Consider the following 17,359-nt stretch of genomic DNA (forward strand, 5'->3'; position numbering starts at 1 on the left):
TTTTTTTTTTTTTTTTGGGTGATACCCATGTATTGTGAAAGAGGTCATGTTCAACTGGTACTGTGGAAGACAGAGAAGATACAGGACACGGAAGCTTGTGCCGCTAGCTTTTATGTGTGTCATTTGGAGAGAGAGAAATATGTAAGTGCTTGAGGGTGTAGAGATGAGTTTCGTACAACTGAGGAGTAGCCTTATCCTTTATTTCCTTTTAAGTGCACCCATGAAGTTTCTCTATGTATAAAAGATTCAGTTTCGTCTGTAGAAAACAAATCTCTTGGAGGTTTTCTACTTTTTGGTATATTTCTTGTAAAGAGGCGATCTTTTTTGTCTAAACATCGACAAAATGCTATTACTTTATAAAAATAGGTTTAGTTGAGGATCTTTAGACCATCGAAGATGTACTTAATAGGTACTTTGAAACTTTTAGGAAATCAATCAGTAGGATAAACCACAGGTGTCTACATTGCTTCTTTTTGGTGTAAGAACTATGATATAGGATAATGCTGAAAAACTTTTATATTTGAAGCATATGCAGAACTGATAAGGGATGCTACTGGGATTTTGTTAGCATCAGTCAGGATATGTTAACTTTTCAAACAAAGAGGAGGTAATCCTGGTCATTCTAGGGGAATTTTACCTGGACAATGAAAAGCATTACATCTGAAAAAGCAACTCAAATGAAGTCCTACAATCTCAGTGTAGGTGGACTAATAAGAAGTTAGCTTTTATTACAAGTTCTCGAATCAAATCACCCACATTTGCAGTGAAATATTACTATCTTATTAGTACAATATGTGTGGGATCTTTCTTAGGTCTCTTTCATGATGATATCTTCCCTTGACTAGTCTTCAACAAGATTTAGAGCTCAATCTCTCATGGATATAAACTGTCTTCAGCTTTTGGAAGTAGCTTGGCCTCTCTTTGTTCTTGGGGGCGATTTATCCTCTCTTCTCTTTTCTCTATTCTTCATTCTTCATTAATTCCCTTTCTAATTTGGAAAACTAGTGTGCTTCAAACCTTGCAAATGATACCATTCTGAGATTTCTAGAGATATCAGCTTCAACAGGCAGTTCATTGGTCTTCACATGTATTTGTATCACTGCTGTTACTTCTGTCACGAATAAATTCTCTCCAACATGGGCGGCTGATATTTAAGAATGTCCAGGTGCCAAATATTATCTGCAAATATCGTTTCTATAGTAACTCACCAAAGATTCTAAGTGCCAAGTGACTTGCTTCCTTCATATTGTATATTTGTGGAACAAAGCATGAAGGAGGTGATTGGGCATGCTAGTAAGAATGATGGTCTTTATTGTTTAGATTTTCACAATGGTGACAGTACAACTACAAATTTCTTTCTCTAGTTCACTCTGGTCTGAATCTATTATGTCCAATAAAGAGAAAGTTTGGCTCCACCATCGGTCCTTAGGTCATTCATCTTTTTATATAACCAAGATGTTTCGAGTCATCTATATTTTCACTCTGGTGCTAGATGTTTTGACTCACTCATCGGTCGATGATTAAACAAGTGTAAGGTGGATCTATATGTTTAAGCAAAAATCAGATGTCATCTATATTCTTCCTACTTTTTTTAATCTGAACAAAAACCCAATCTGATATGCGAAATAAATGATTCCTTTCTGATAACTCCAGGGACTACTTTAAGCAATACCTCTTTTTTCCTTCCAAAAAGAGGGGAATTATTCTTGAATCTTCATATGTCAATGCTCCTCAAAAAAATTGGATAGCAGAGAGAAGAATGGCCAATTGTGGTATTATTGGATCACTATTGCTTCACAAAAGGGTTGCAAAACAGTCTTGGGGGAAGTGTCCTAACAACTGCACATCTTAGTAACAAATACCATCAAGAATTCTGAACTTTAAAAGCTTACTTGATACTCTTAGAAATCTCTTCCTGAATTTTGGATTTTTCGATAAAATGGTTCCTAGAATCTTCAGGAATGTTTCCTATATTCACATTCATCCTCAAAATTCAGGCAAGTCAGATCTGCATCCTCTTAGGTGTGTTTTCATAGGATATTTTCCTGCTAAAAAGGCTATAAGTTTTACTAACCGTCGACCAAGAATTTCTTTGTTCCAGCTGATGTTACATATGATGGGAGTCAGTCCTGTCCTAGTCGTTTTTACATTCAAGGGGCGTTCTTACATCCAGGGGGAGTCAGTGAATGGAGAGGGAACTTTAGACTTACTGCTATGTAAGTTCTCTATCCTTGCCGAGTCAAATCCTTATCCGAGTCCTTGCCCGAGTGACCATTTCTTAAGTTAAACGAGTACTTTGTATTGAGTTTCATAATAGAGAAAAGTATTTTTTCTCTCCCTCTCACATCTCTCAAGAGTCCAGAATAATAATCAGCAGAGGGTTGGTCTATGTGCATACCGTTTATGTTTGGTTTTTCTTGCTGTCGTACATTATCTTCTTCGTCTTTTTCAGAGGATAACGTGTGACAGGTTGGTTCAATATCCTTTATCTGCAGTACCTGTATATGCCTTTGCTGTTTGATCTTTTAACTATTTATGCATTGGTGCCACTTATTGTTTTGCAGGTTTTTTTTTTTTTTTTAAACTGTTATGGGCAATTTAAAACAGCCTTTTGTTTTAATCTAATCTAATGATTCAATAATGTATATGCTTTCACCTGCATGCAAAGTTGAAGTGGTACTTGCTAATATTGACCTATCATGTTGGCTTATTTTCCTATAGTGAAGGGGCTGGAGATTGCAGCTCATGTGTAGCTGTTATGTTGGAACTTGCTCGAGGAGTGTCTCAATGGGCTCATGGGTTCAAAAATGCCGTAATTTTTTTGTTTAACACAGGAGAGGAGGAGGGCTTAAATGGTGCTCACAGTTTTATAACTCAGGTTTTTGTCCCTTTTAGACTTATCTCGAGATTTTGTTGACCTATATAGTACCAAATCTTAACTCCTACTAGGAAAGGACGAGGATGATGCCTTGCAACTCAGCTTATTAGGCATTTAAGATTAAACTTAATTCTTGTTTGTATTTGAACTCTATAGATGCCTCTTAATCTTTATCATGATGGGAATGACTCAAGTTTATTCTATCTGATGTATAACCTATGAATTGGTGGTATTTCTTTTCATTTTTTTCTGCAAGTTTTTAACTTATTGGTATATAATTGATGTATTAAGTATGACATACATAATTATAATTTCATGCTCTATTCTGCTTGTATCCACTTTCTCAAGATTTTGGTCTTCTTGTTTTGATCACTCCATGTTATGTATGACATGACACTAGTGTCCATGTCTATGCCACCTGGGATATATTTACGCATTTTAACTGAATGGCTATTTTCGCTTTTCAGCACTCACAAGGGATGTAGTATTAAATAGCAGAAATTGACTGCTAAACCTAAACATTTAAAATCTCATTATGAGTTCTGTTAACTTGCATAGTTATTTCATTGATGCAGCACCCTTGGAGTGACACTTTAACAATGGCTATTGACTTGGAGGCCATGGGTGTTGGAGGGAAGTCGGGAATATTTCAGGTTTGTATCTACTGTTACAGTCCTTTTCTATCTCTTCTTCTCGTTTGGTGACTGAATAGGTGGTGTATGGATGTTTATGAGATAAAACAAGTTGCTGCTTTGCTATGGTTTTCTTCTCTAATTTTTGTGATGAGCTAATTTTGATCAGATTGGCATGCATATGCTTCTCCTTTTTAGATGAACATGCCCGAACTTATTTATGATAAAAAAGGTCTTTTTGGGCACTTCCTCTTTACAAGAAAAACACTTTTCCTCAAATAATCGATATATCAAAAGTTCCTTTTCTCTTTATCTTGGATTCTTATTTTTGGCTCACCTATTGTTCTTTAATTACAGGCTGGTCCTCAGCCATGGGCAATTGAAAATTTTGCCTTGGCAGCAAAATTTCCATCTGGTCAAATAGTTGCACAGGTCAGTTTGCATTACTCAAAGAGAGATAAATATTTTTCCTGAAACCGTTGATGTACCATTTATATTACTACCCTCTGTGGGTTAAGGTTCTGAACTTACATTTAACTGTCTTTAGTGCTGCAGGATTTATTTAAATCCGGGGCAGTAAAATCTGCTACTGATTTCCAAGTGTACCAAGAACTTGCTGGCCTTTCTGGTCTGGATTTTGCATATGCTGATAATACTGCTGTATACCACACAAAGGTACTCAATATGCCTCCCAATGAACTATTATACTACCTTTTTGGCAATTTGCTATTTTCTACTTACAAAGGCAATTCTGCAACACTTATAATTCAGGCATGCTAATGATCAAAGTTGTTCATAATTTTTGGACAATTTTTTGTTTTGGAATTTCATCACGTTTGAGTAAGGGGGTGTTTGGATTTAGCTTATTTATGTGTTTTGACTTTGAATCACTTTTTTAATTTTGGAGGTGTTTGGAAAAGTTGAAGAAGTGCTTTTAAGCACTCACCTCTAGGCCAAAAAAGTTCTACAATAAGCCAAAAGCAAAAAGCCAAAAAGCCAAAAGTAGGGCATCCCCTACTTATTGCTTTTAACTTTTGACTTATTAGTTACTTTTTATTAGCTTATCCAGACGGGCTTTAAGGGCTTGTTTGGATGGGCTTAGAAAAAGCAACTTATAAGTCAAAATCTAAAAGTCATAAGTAGATGATACCCTACTTTTAACTTCTTTTTTTCTTTTAAAGCCAAAAAGTAAGTGCTTAAAAGCACTTTTTATATTTTCCAAACACCTCCAAAACTAAAAAAATACTTTAAAGTTCAAAACACCTAAAATAAGCTAAATCCAAACGGGCACCATGTCTGGGACCTTAAAGAGAATCTTCTGTAATTTTGTTGCATAGGTAATTGTGCAATTTCTGTTGTAGTTGAGGCCCCATGTATCATGTGGAAGCTGTGTTTGAGTATGCTGTGTATCAACTCATGTCAGCACAACATATTAGCTCATTCCATGGATGATGCTCTTAGTTATGCGTGTGACTTTCTCCATTAGGAGTACTAATGAGTTTCCAGCATCATAATATATGGAAGTACTTGGCAAGACTACTGTACGAAAGCTTGCATTAAGAAAGAAAGCTGATTAGGTCTTCTAGTATTATGTATAAGGGAACTGCTGATGGGACTTCGAACCTCATTATGAACTACTTTGCTGATGTGCAAACTGGAAATGGATTTCATGGACCTCGTCTTCTATTTACAGTGATGGAAACAGTATCAGGCGACTCCAGTTTTATTTAAATTGATTGATCTGTCACTTTAAGTGATGAGGCGATGCAAAATGGTGGGTCCTTGCTTTGTATGTGTGAAGCGAAGCAACTTCAAAGAAGAATGTACTTCACAGTTCACATACTAAGTCGCAAAACTATTCAAGCAAGAGGCGGTCCCTTCTTTGAGTTTGATGGAAAAAGAGAAAGAGGAGGATATAATAGGGACTTTTGCTAATTGAGTATCAAAATTCCTCTTTTAGATATGTTTCAGTTAAATCTGATTATCAGTGTTGTTGGTAAAGCAGTTATACATAGAGAAATAGGAGGATAGAATAGGGCCTTTTGTTAATTGAGTATCAGAATTCCTCTTTAGATATGCGTCAGTTAAAGCTGATTATCAGTGTTGTTAGTAAAACAGTTATACATAAATGTCTCTGACTCATTAATTGAAACTCCAACTCTTATTGAGTAATAGAATTCTTCTCGAGATATCAGACCTTATTTTGTAAATAGCTCTGGAGGTTAAATGGTGGGAAATAAGCTCCTTGGGAAGCTGTGGTTGATGTCAAATATAAGAGAGAAGTTTCCTGGGCACCTAAAGTAGTTAAGATGCCATATGGAGTAGCTGGTTGGAGACAGATTTGCTGCTTATAGAAGGAATTCAAAATGTTGGCTTGATGGTGGACAATGGGAAAAAAACTTTGGAAATATAGTTAGGATTGTCCTGGTTTGCTGAAAGATCAATTTCCCACTTATATAGACTGGACAATAATTCTGAAGTCGTTTTAGGAGATATATTCTATGATGTTGGACTGAACTTTGAATTCAGAAGGAACCTCTTTGGCCGAGAAACACAGGAAGTTGATGTATCGATTCAGCAAATGCAATCAGTAAAGTTGATTCCAGAGAAAGAAGATAGTCTGTTTTGGAAAGCCAATAGAAAAGTCTTAGGAGTTTTGTGGTCTAAAACAAGCCATAGAAATTGTGGCCACACATCATCTCATTAAGGGCAAAATGGAAGTTTAAGATAATTGTACTTACTAAAGAAAGATGTCCTTTTTTTGGGACTGACTAAAGAGGAAAGATTGCCACATAAATTGGAACAAAGAGAGAGATAGAGAGAGTAATTAGTTTTGATGTTACAAGCTATATTACAATTGTTAGGTAATCATTGTAAATTGTGTGCTTTAGTTTGAAGGTGTTTCTTCTTGCACAATGCCCCAACAGACTTGTTGCTTCTTTAGGATTTTTTTGGCTTTTAACTGGGAGTCTTTTATTTTATTTTACAAATGTGGTGCCTTTTGCGTGCAGAATGACAAATTAAAGCTTTTGAAGCCTGGTTCTCTTCAACATCTTGGAGAAAATATGCTTGCTTTTCTGCTTAAGGCTGGAACTTCTACAAATTTGCCCAAAGGCAAGGGGACAAATTCCAGTGGAAAGTCTGGCCAGGATACTGCTATATATTTCGACATTTTGGTATGTTCACGAACTGCAGTTCTTTTGTCGTTGGTTGTTAATATACCCTTTTTACCTTGAAATTGGTGGTGTATTTCACTAATGTTGCAAGATCGTGGTGTATTTAAGTTCAGTTAGTCAAGTAAATTGGTGTTTTTAAGGCTATTAATAGTTCGAAGATGATCTTGTAATTTGCGCCAAGGTTTGGGATGTTATCAGTACTTCTCTCTATTATTCATGAAACATGAAGAAAGAGGATGGGTACTATATATCTAATTGTAACCTGTCAGATTGGGACTCGACTTCTGCAATCATTTGATTACTTAGAAAGCCTCAATATACCTTTCTTACCTTGTAATTGGTGTCTACTGCAGGATGAATTATGTTATTTATGAAACATAAAAAAAAGAGGATGGGTATCGTACGTAAGACTTTTAAAAGGCAGGAGTGTGAGGCGAGATATTTTATGTAGTATGGGGCGAATGTAAGTCCCATGGATCTATGACGCATAGTCTTATGCATATTCAATTTTATAATTTTATTACTAAGAAAATAGTAAAAGTAAAACTTTCAATGATTTTACAAATAAATTTTAATAAATAATCTATAATATATAGAAAAAATTATTATGATTTTTATTTGAGATAGGTATTAATAGCAAATAATGAAAAAAAAGGTATTAATTTGAAAAGTTCATTATACCAATAATAAAATATATGATTTAAAGCCATAAAAAGGCTCAAAAACCAAAAAAATAAAAATAAAAAATTAACTTGTGGGGAGTCCCATTTTACGCCTAGGACTAATGTTTTTATAAGCCCCAAATTCTAGGACTTGCACCCTACGAATCTACATTTTAAATTCGCACCCCAGAGTGTTTTTGGTACGCCTCGCCCCAACACTCGCCCGAAAACGTTTTTGAAAACACTGCCATAGATTTTATAATAATCTGTTAGATTGGGACTTGACTTCTGTGATCATTTGATTACTTAAAAAGCCTCGATATACCACTTCTACCTTGAAATTGGTGTCTACTGCAGGATGCATCATGTTATATTTGAAACATGAAAAAAAAGAGGAAGATCGGTACCGTAGATCTTATAATATTTGCTTTTATCTTGGTAAAACACCTATGTTAATTTATGATTACTTCTCACAATACAAAATTGGGGACTTGTTGACGTGGGCCCCATTGGCACACAAATGTGATTGAAAGAAATGGCAAGGGGCTCTGTCATATCGCTGCTCGGATGTGACGGGGTGTTTCTAAATTATTGAATATTACATGAAATGGAAATGGAGCAAGATGATCAATGAGGATTCATATATCGATTCGAACTAACTTTGGATTGAGGCGTAAAAGTAGTAGTTGTTTGGTAAATTGTCTAGGTAACAATGATTTAGATGGATTTTGACTTGGATTACAGATCACTTTGGCATCTGCTTTGATGGACCTATTACCTTTAGTAGTGTACATGAGCAATAAGATGTTGTAACATATAGGATAATCTACCAGCAATTTGGAAGCCAAACTAAATGATTTGTCTGATGAATGAAGAAATTCAGAGTTGAACTAAAAATTAATAAGATTGCTGTGAGATTTTAGTCAGCAGCGAAAGGTAGCATGTAAAACATTGGAAGTCGAGAATTATTAAGAATATTGTGTAAATTATTCTCAAGAATTGTGCTATGATGAATTGGGCCCTAGGGCTTTGTTCCAGTGGTAAGAGCACAACTTGTGATGTGTGAGTTAGGTGCACGTCATGGGTTCGAATCCCATCACTGACAAATGTATTTAAGTGAAGAAGGGTAGAGTGGTGGACCCATCATCTACCGAGTTTCAACCCTACGCCACTAACCCTCTTGATTTTTTTCAATTATAAAAAAAAATGGTTGCACCATAATTACTTTGGATTCCATGAATTAGAAAATTTTCCTTAATATCATGCAACTCAATGATCCTATTTAAGGAGATGATGTTAGCCCACCAATTCAATAAGAGTTGCCATAATAATTTTGAATTCCGAGAAATAGAAAATTTTCCTTAATATCATGAAATTCAAAGCTCCTCTTTAAGGAGATGATGTTAGACCACCAACTATTTTGTTTGATGTTAATTATCAATTTCTGAATGGAGTTCATACAAAATGTACAGATTTCAATAGTAATTAAAATATTGTATCAAAGTGTTTTTTAGATAAGCTTCTTTGTATTTTTTTGTGGCCTTAAACTTGGAAGAAGAGATCAATGGTTTATATCGTGATGGTAGTATTCCGAAAAATTAATTTAGACTTTAGCAGTTAGAAGGTGGGCTTTCCATGGTTGCAGGTCGATTACCAATTTCGGGCCACACAAGTCTATTAGGGGTTTGGTGTGGGGAAAAACAGAGCCCAGTTGAGCCAAGTGCAACCAATATAGTAAACGTTTGAGCTGGTTGAGCAGGCAGTTCTGTGGGGTGACCTGGTCCTTTTGCCAGGTCTATTATATTAGTACTACAAGAGTAGAAAAGCCATGTAGGATAACATTTGGACTTGCAATACTTGAATGTGCTTGTTTGGCTTAGCAGAGGAGAAAAGATAGAAATATAAGTCGTACTGCAAATTCATTGTGAATGATGTAGTTTATTTATCTAGCATTCTCTACTCATTGCACTGATGAAGCCAATGTCAAAAGGTGGAAACAATAGGTTGTGGACAAGTTGATTGTGAGAGTAGAAAAGCCATGTAGGCTAATATTTGGACTTGCAATACTTGAATGTGCTTGTTTGGCTTAGCAGAGGAGAAAAGATAGAAATATAAGTCGTACTGCAAATTCATTGTGAATGAAGTAGTTTATTTATCTAGCATTCTCTACTCATTGCACTGATGAAGCCAATGTCAAAGGGTGGAAACAATAGGTTGTGGATAAGTTGATCCCTGGTTTTATCCATACATCAAATTGTAACCACAGGTAATGGAAATTGTAACGGCAGATATTTAACACAATTTGAGAAGCAAGACGGTAGAAATGCAGGTCCAAGCTTGTGAGATAGAGAGAAGCCCTTAGCTGAGAGTAAATTCCTGAATGAACTGTGATGGAGTATCTTATTCTTCCAGTCTCTTGTCTTCTTCCAGGAAAGGAAAGAACTCTTTATATGGAAATATTTGATGCAATCTCTACTTCAGAATATTGGAAATGCCTCTGACTTGTTATGGATTGGATGCGAATTAAAGCAATTCTCCTAGGTATAAAAATGCAAGCGATGGTTTCTGGTGCATTCGTCTTGAAGTTTGTGCTAAATTTCTTCAACCTTGGCATATGCCTCTACTACCTGATTGACGGGATATCGAATTTTTTTTTTTTTTAAACATGTGGAGTAAGATAAAATGTTTTTCCCAGTGGTGTACCTTTAGCCTGAAAACCACTTTTTACTATAGCTGTTTTTCTCTTTTCTTCCATGATGCTAAAGGTCATGATTATTCTGTGCTTTACCTTTTCCTTTTATTAATGAATTTATTTTCTCATAAAAAAGGACACATAGTTCCGTACAATTGATATATATCTGATGTTTCCTCCAATAGTTTCTTGTGTCTGACCCGATTCAGAGTCTGAATCCCTGTGTTTAGGATCAGTGAGCATAATACATCATTAAGGACGGGGAGTCTACTGACAAAAGATTCTCTAAACTGCTGATGACAGTTATTTAATTATTGTTTGATGAAACAAAGGAAAGTTATAATAGAGTCTCAGTGCTTTATGATGAATATTGATAATCTCCTGTTTGGAGTTTGTTAAAGAATGACAAAAGTCCCAAATTGGTGTTTAATGAGATAGGTGGACTCCTTATAAGGCTTGGACAATCCTCCTCCCTTTGAGCTAACTTTTGGGGTGTGAATTAGGCCTAACACCTAATTTAACAGAGTTTATCCTGCACCCTTTTTGCACAACAACTTTGTTTCCTAATCATTTTAACTGATTTCAGGGAACATACATGGTCGTATTCCGACAGTATTTTGCGAGTTTGCTCTACAATACAGTGATATTGCAGGCACTTCTAATATGGACGACATCAGTAATTATGGGTGGACGTTCTGCCATGGTTTCCTTGGCCTTATCATCCTTGAGTCTCGTGCTCATGTGGATGTGCGCTATTGGCTTCTCTGTATTTGTTGCTTTTGTTCTTCCCCTCGTATCATCTTCACCCATTCCCTATGTTTCAAGTCCGTGGTTAGTGGTTGGTTTGTTCGGTGCACCTGCTGTGCTCGGGGCTTTCATTGGTCAACATCTGGGCTATCTCATTCTGTTGAAGTATCTGACAAAGACATTTTCAAGAAGAAATGCAAACCTGCCTTTGGTTGTGCAAGAAGATCTGGCAAAGTTGGATGCTGAGAGATGGCTCTTTAAAGCTGGTTTATTGCAGTGGCTTGTTCTTTTGATTGTGGGGAACTTTTACAAAATAGGATCATCTTATTTGGCTCTTGCTTGGCTAGCCGCTCCTGCATTTGCATGTAAGTCCACATTTGTTTCATTCCTTATTGTTGCCGTTTATGATATGGACATGAGAGTCCATAGTCTCCATGAACCTAATGACAATCTAGATTTTGTTAACCATATATTTTGGGCAGATACTTGTAGTGTGGATATGATGTTAATGAATTGTCCTAGTAGAATAACTAGAATTTCTTGTATCATTAGTTAACTGATCAATGCTCTGAAAATCTAGATGGATTGCTTGAAGCAACTTTGTCACCAGCACGGCTGCCAAAACCACTCAAAACGGTCACCTTGCTGATTGGATCATCTGTGCCTTGCTTGCTTTCTTCTGGCATAATTATTCATTCGGTTTCTACACTAATTGGCAGTTCAGTTCGACTTGAAAGGTAAATCTCCAAGATAGTTTTTACAAAGAAGGCCCTCATTTTATGGTTACAGATTTTCCAGTTCATTAATATCTATTTACTACCCAAAATGGAGGCCATCACTGATACTTGACACCCCCTTTCCTTGAGGCGAACCTATGATCACTAATCTCAATTCTCAATAGCACAATTAACCCAATCATGCAAAATATATAAGCATATTATATGTATATACTCGACAACTAATAATTATCAACCATCAATAGCGTATCAACGACATGGTAAAACTCAAAGTAGACATACCATAACACCTCCTAAGATCGTATAGTAAGTACATGGAGCATATACTCTAGAGTAATAGTATTAACAACACAAATATCACCTACAAGCATCTGTGGGTCTCACTAGAGCACTTTCTCAACCCCAATCGACTGAACTCTTGGCTTAGATTTTTGAGCCCACGTCAGGAAACGTAGTAAATGAGAAGTGAATAAATTAATTTAGTAAGTTACTCAATTCGAGTCTGAATTGAGACATTCAAACTTTAGAAAAACATGTTCAATGAAATGTGTATGTGTGTATTTATCAAAGAGAAGTTCTTTACTCTTTTTTGAAATTAGTAACTTTGTATCATATCAGGGATCAAAAAAGTACTTGGGTAGTAGTAAAACTGAAACAATATTTTATAAGGGAGCTGCTCTAGGATATACTATCTCTATCTATAACGAATCTAAAGCATCAATGGTAGAGACAGACACACAATATCATTAAAGTAAACACCAAAAACATAGCAGTATGTGATGTGATTCTAGGAATCTAGATTCAAGAACAATAAATTGAATCACAATTAAACATACAAGACAAGATACAAAGATATGATTACGATATTAAAATGAGAGGGCATAGACTTCAGAATGTAGAAGTGAAATATCTAACAATTAAAGTAAATTGACCATTAGACGTAATCCAAGGGAGAAAAGAAATGAACTTATACATGGAAATCTTACTTACAGTATCCAAGAGAGGTTCATTGAAGAGATAAAGGGAATCCTCCCAAAAATTCACACCAAGAGTATTTTCTCTATCTTCAAACTTAGCTAACCCTAAATGAAGACCTTAAAGACTATTTATATTAGTAATGTAAAAATAGCAATTTACAAGAATGACCAAATTATTAAAATAACCACTTGATGACCTATGTGGTTGTCATCGCTTCACACATAAATCTATTTGAGCATGTTATGAACTTTCAAAGCTCTTTTAATTAATCTTCCATGACACTTTGAGCCCTTCGTGGGTGATTGTAAACTTTCATATCCAAGATGACCCTCACCCCCATTCTTGATATCAATCTAGCTATCTTAATTTGCATCACATGACAATGATGAATAGGAAGGGAAACCGAGGGTCTCCTTGATTGAGACCCCCTCAAGTAAGCTGTTTTGATCATATTGTTGAGTCCATACATGACACTGATGAATAGGATGGGAGATCGAGACTGAGCCTTGAAAAAACCTGCAGTGATCCATTAATCAGCACAGAAAAGCAACTGTTGAAATACGTAATCTAATCCACTGTATCCATTTTTGACCAAAGCTCATCTTCTCCAGCACACTTAGCAAAAATTCCAGGTTACATAATCATAGGCTTTTTCTATATCCAGTTTGCATAAGATACCATGATTCTTTTGTTGCTACCTTGAGTCTAATGCTTCATTAGCCACTAAAACATCCATGATTTGCCTTCATTTGATGATGGCTGTGAAATTAGGTCTTAGACCTAACTCACACCCCAAAAGCTAGATCAAAGGGAGGAGAATTGCCTAAGCCTTATAAAGAGTCCACCCATCTCATTAACCACCGATGTGGGACTTTTGTCTTTCTTTAACACCCACTTCACGCCCAGTGCTTAGCATATGGTGCGTGGGGAATTTTTCATTTTTGGGGCCCCAACATTGGGTGAGACGGGCTATGTGAAATTAGGTCTTAGGCCTAACTCACACTCTAAAAGCTAGCTCAAAGGGAGGAGGATTGCCCAAGCCTTATAAAAAGTACACCCATCACATAATCACCGACGTGGGACTTTTGTCATTCTTTAACAATGACCATTTGCTGAGCATCAACCAGTTTTAATATCACTCCTTTTAACCTTTGTCAACACTTTGGAGAACATTTTGTAGATACAACCTATTAAGTTTATTGGCCTGTAGTCTCTTAGTTCCTTGGCACCTTTCACTGTATCCATTTTTGACCAAAGCTCATCTTCTCCAGCACACTTGGCAAAAAATTCCAGGTTACATAATCATAGGCTTTTTCTTTATCCAGTTTGCATAAGATACCAGGATTCTTTTGTTGTTACCTCGAGACTACTGCTTCATTAGCCACTAAAACATCCATGATTTGCCTTCATTTGATGATGGCCATTTGCTGAGCATCAACCAGTTTTAATTATCACTCCTTTCAACCTCTTTGTCAACACTTTGAAGAATATTTTGTAGATACTGCCTATTAAGTTTACAGGCCTGTAGTCTCTTAGTTCCTTGGCACCTTTGTTCTTAGGGATAAGGGCTATGAATGTTGCATTAAAACTTCTTTCAAATACTTCTTGCTCATAGAAGTTTTGAAAAACATTCATGATATCCTGATTCATACTCTCCCAGCACTTGATCTGGACCAGGGGCTTTATTTGCTGCACACCTTCAAACACCTTAAAACTTCAACCTCATCAAAGTTCCAATCTTTCATTGTCCCCAACTGTGAGAGTTGGACAATTAGTGAACAAGCTAATAATAGGTCTTCAGTGAATAGTTGACGTATACAATTTATGGTAGAATTCATTAATGGCAACCTCAATTCTAGCTGGCTACTCTATTATTTCACTCTGTACCATTAATTGATCAATGTGGTAGAACTTGGTGTTCCTATCACCCTCCTTCAACCATAAAGCCCTTGACTTTTGTCTCCAATAGACTTTTTCATTCTTGATCAGTCCCTCAAAGTCTAAGGTTAAAGCTGCTTTCTTGGTTGATTCTTCCTCTATTGTTTTTGATGACTTCTTTCTTGGTTGATTCGACTAATTCCATGGCGTACCTGCCACCTTCCCCATTAACAGGTACCAGGTTACTCTGTCCCCCAAGGATAGGACAGATGGGACACTTGGTGTTCTTGTATTCTTCCTCTATAAATGGTCTGCTCCAAGTATCACAATCATATCTGCCGCAGTTCCTTTAAAAGTTGTTCCCTTTGGACACTAGGTTGCCAGCCTCACTTCTGCTCTACTTCTTTAGCTTGGATTTGGTGCTTTTTATTTGAATGTTAGCACATAGTTCGGCCATCTTGTAAAATTGAAAGAACTCCACCAATCTTCTATCCCTATCACTGAAGCCTGTTGTTCCAAGCCACCAATTTTCGAGTTCAAAGTAGTTCTTTCTTTTTGATCCAAGAGCCCCCCTCCCCCTGTAAGGCTTAGGCATGTGATCAGAGGCCAACCTTTGCTATGGGAACTATTTTACTTTATATTGCTAAAACTTCCCTCTGATAATCCTGGAAGCTGTCTTGATCATCCCTCTTGAACCAAGTATAGCTGACATCTTGTAGCTGGAAAGTGTTCTAAGCCGCTTCTGACTGTTCTACATTCTTACTCAGGTCTTGGCTCCATCTTACATGCCCTTAATTACCCTAGTGTAAGCCACTGGTACACCTCTTGACTGCAAACATCTCCATAGATCATTTTTAGGAACTTAATCATACACCTTTTCTATGTTAATGAACACCATGTGTTAGTCTATCTTCTTATCCCTATACTGCTCCAACAGTCTCCTTACAAGGTGAATGAATTCTATAATTGATCGCCCTGACATGCCATATTGTTATCGGAGATAGCATAACCCTCCACGTCCTCACCTCAACTACCCTCTCACAAATTTTCATAGTGTTGCTTAATAAAATATCTTGATAAAAAAAGAAGCAGAGGTTCCCCTTTCTTATTAAGAGATGTTTCATTGTAAAAGTTGAAAAATCTCCTGATAATATATATGACTAATACTACTTTCTTAGTTCTATTATTCTCTTTACAACTTTTCAGCATACTCAAATTCATATCATACAAGATCATTGCAAATCTTCTAGCAGAGAGACTCAAGAAGGTAATACATAGCCTGGTGGATAGACATCAGATGGCTTTTATCAAGGGCAGTCATATTATGAATGCCGTTTTGATAGCTAATGAATGCATAGAGACCAGACAAAGGAGTAATAAGCCTGGAATTGTGTGCAAGCTGGACATACGAAAAGCTTATGACTTCTTAAAATGGGACTTTCTTATACAAAGGGAAAAGGGTGGATCAAGGGGTTCCAAGCATGAGAACTTTCTAGTTTAGAGATAACTCATCTACAATATGGAGATGACACATAGGTATTTTGTGGAGCTGAGACAAAACAAATACTGATTTTGAGGGTCATTTTTGTCATTTTTGAAGCTCTCTGGTCTTCACATTAACTGGGAGAAAAGCTTCATCTATCCTATCAATAATGTGCTTAATACAGAAGTTTTGACCAGAACACTAGGAGGCAAGGTTGGGGAGCTTCTAACCACTTACCTAGGTATGCCTTTGGGAGCTAAAAGCAAGTCCAAAGGCATATGGAATGGGGTACTGGAGAAATGTGAAAAGAGACTCACCAGCTGGAAGAGTCAGTATTTGTCCTTGGGAGGAAGATTGACTTTAATTAACAGTGTGATGGATGCATTACCCTCTTATATGATGTCAGTCTTTCCTATGCCTGCTAATGTATCTAATAGCATTGATGCTCTTAGAAGAAATTTCTTATGGCAAGGCAGTGAAGATAAGAAGTTTCTTCTTGTTAAATGGAAAGAACTGATGGTGAGTAAAAACACAGGAGGCCTAGGCATAAGAAATATGAGGAAACAAAACCAGAGCCTAATGATGAAGTGGTTGTGGAAGTTTGCAAATGAAGATAACATGCTCTGGAAAGAGGTCATCATAGCAAAATATGGCAGGGAAGATAAGTGGATGACTAAAATGATAAGTACTCCATATAAATGCACTGTATGGAGGGGAATCAGAAATCTATGGCCAGTGCTATATCACAAAACCAAGGTAGAAGTGGGAGATGGGTCAAAGACATCCTTCTGGGAGGATAAGTGGAATGGGTCTGTCCGTATGAAACAGCTGCATCCTGAATTGTTCACTTTATGCCAACATCAACAGGCCACTGTGGCTACAATGTGGACTGGACAAGGATGGAATTTGTTCTTAAGGAGGAACCTTCAGGATTGGGAGATTGACAAAGTGGCAGAATTTCAAGATTCAGTAGGCTCTTTCAGCAACCTCACTGAAAAGGACTTGTTAGTTTGGCAGAATGATACCAAAGGTCAAGAATGCTGGACAGGAGATGAAATGGACATGGAAGATCATCTGGAAACCAAAAGTACCCTACAGAGTAAACTGCTTCATGTCGCTATTAACAAAAGAAGCAGTTATGACTCGTGAAAATCTAAAGAAAAGAGGCTATCAGTTGGCTTCGAGATGTACTTTATGTGGAGAACATGCTGAGACAATTAACCATCTTTTTTTGCATTGTACATGGACAGAACAATTATGGAGAATTTTCATTTGTCTAAAGGGGATAAGATGGGTGAAACCAGGGAGCATTAAAGGAATCCTGAGCAGCTGGAATAGAGATGGCAATGCTTCTAACAAGGAGAAGAGATGGAAACTTATCCCGGCATGTATTTGGTGGACAATCTGGAATGAGAGAAACAATAGGAGTTCTGAAAATTGGCAGAATAGCTTACAGAAGATCAAGATGGACTGCTTCGCTCTTTTCTATTTGGTGT

General features: G+C 36.7%; 1 protein-coding gene across 1 annotated transcript in view; it reads left to right on the forward strand.

Moving 5' to 3' along the window:
- LOC107018141 (endoplasmic reticulum metallopeptidase 1) overlaps nucleotides 1-17,359 on the forward strand; it is a 29,678-nt gene that overhangs the window by 1,481 nt on the left and 10,838 nt on the right. Inside the window, exons 2-8 of the mRNA XM_015218531.2 lie at nucleotides 2,722-2,878; nucleotides 3,454-3,531; nucleotides 3,868-3,942; nucleotides 4,066-4,185; nucleotides 6,522-6,686; nucleotides 10,627-11,152; nucleotides 11,368-11,524. Of these exons, the coding sequence (XP_015074017.1) occupies nucleotides 2,722-2,878; nucleotides 3,454-3,531; nucleotides 3,868-3,942; nucleotides 4,066-4,185; nucleotides 6,522-6,686; nucleotides 10,627-11,152; nucleotides 11,368-11,524 (1,278 nt within the window). The remainder of the gene's footprint in view (nucleotides 1-2,721; nucleotides 2,879-3,453; nucleotides 3,532-3,867; nucleotides 3,943-4,065; nucleotides 4,186-6,521; nucleotides 6,687-10,626; nucleotides 11,153-11,367; nucleotides 11,525-17,359) is intronic.

The sequence above is a fragment of the Solanum pennellii genome, chromosome 4 (assembly GCF_001406875.1).
Source record: "Solanum pennellii chromosome 4, SPENNV200".
In the NCBI taxonomy this organism is placed as follows: Eukaryota; Viridiplantae; Streptophyta; class Magnoliopsida; order Solanales; family Solanaceae; genus Solanum; species Solanum pennellii.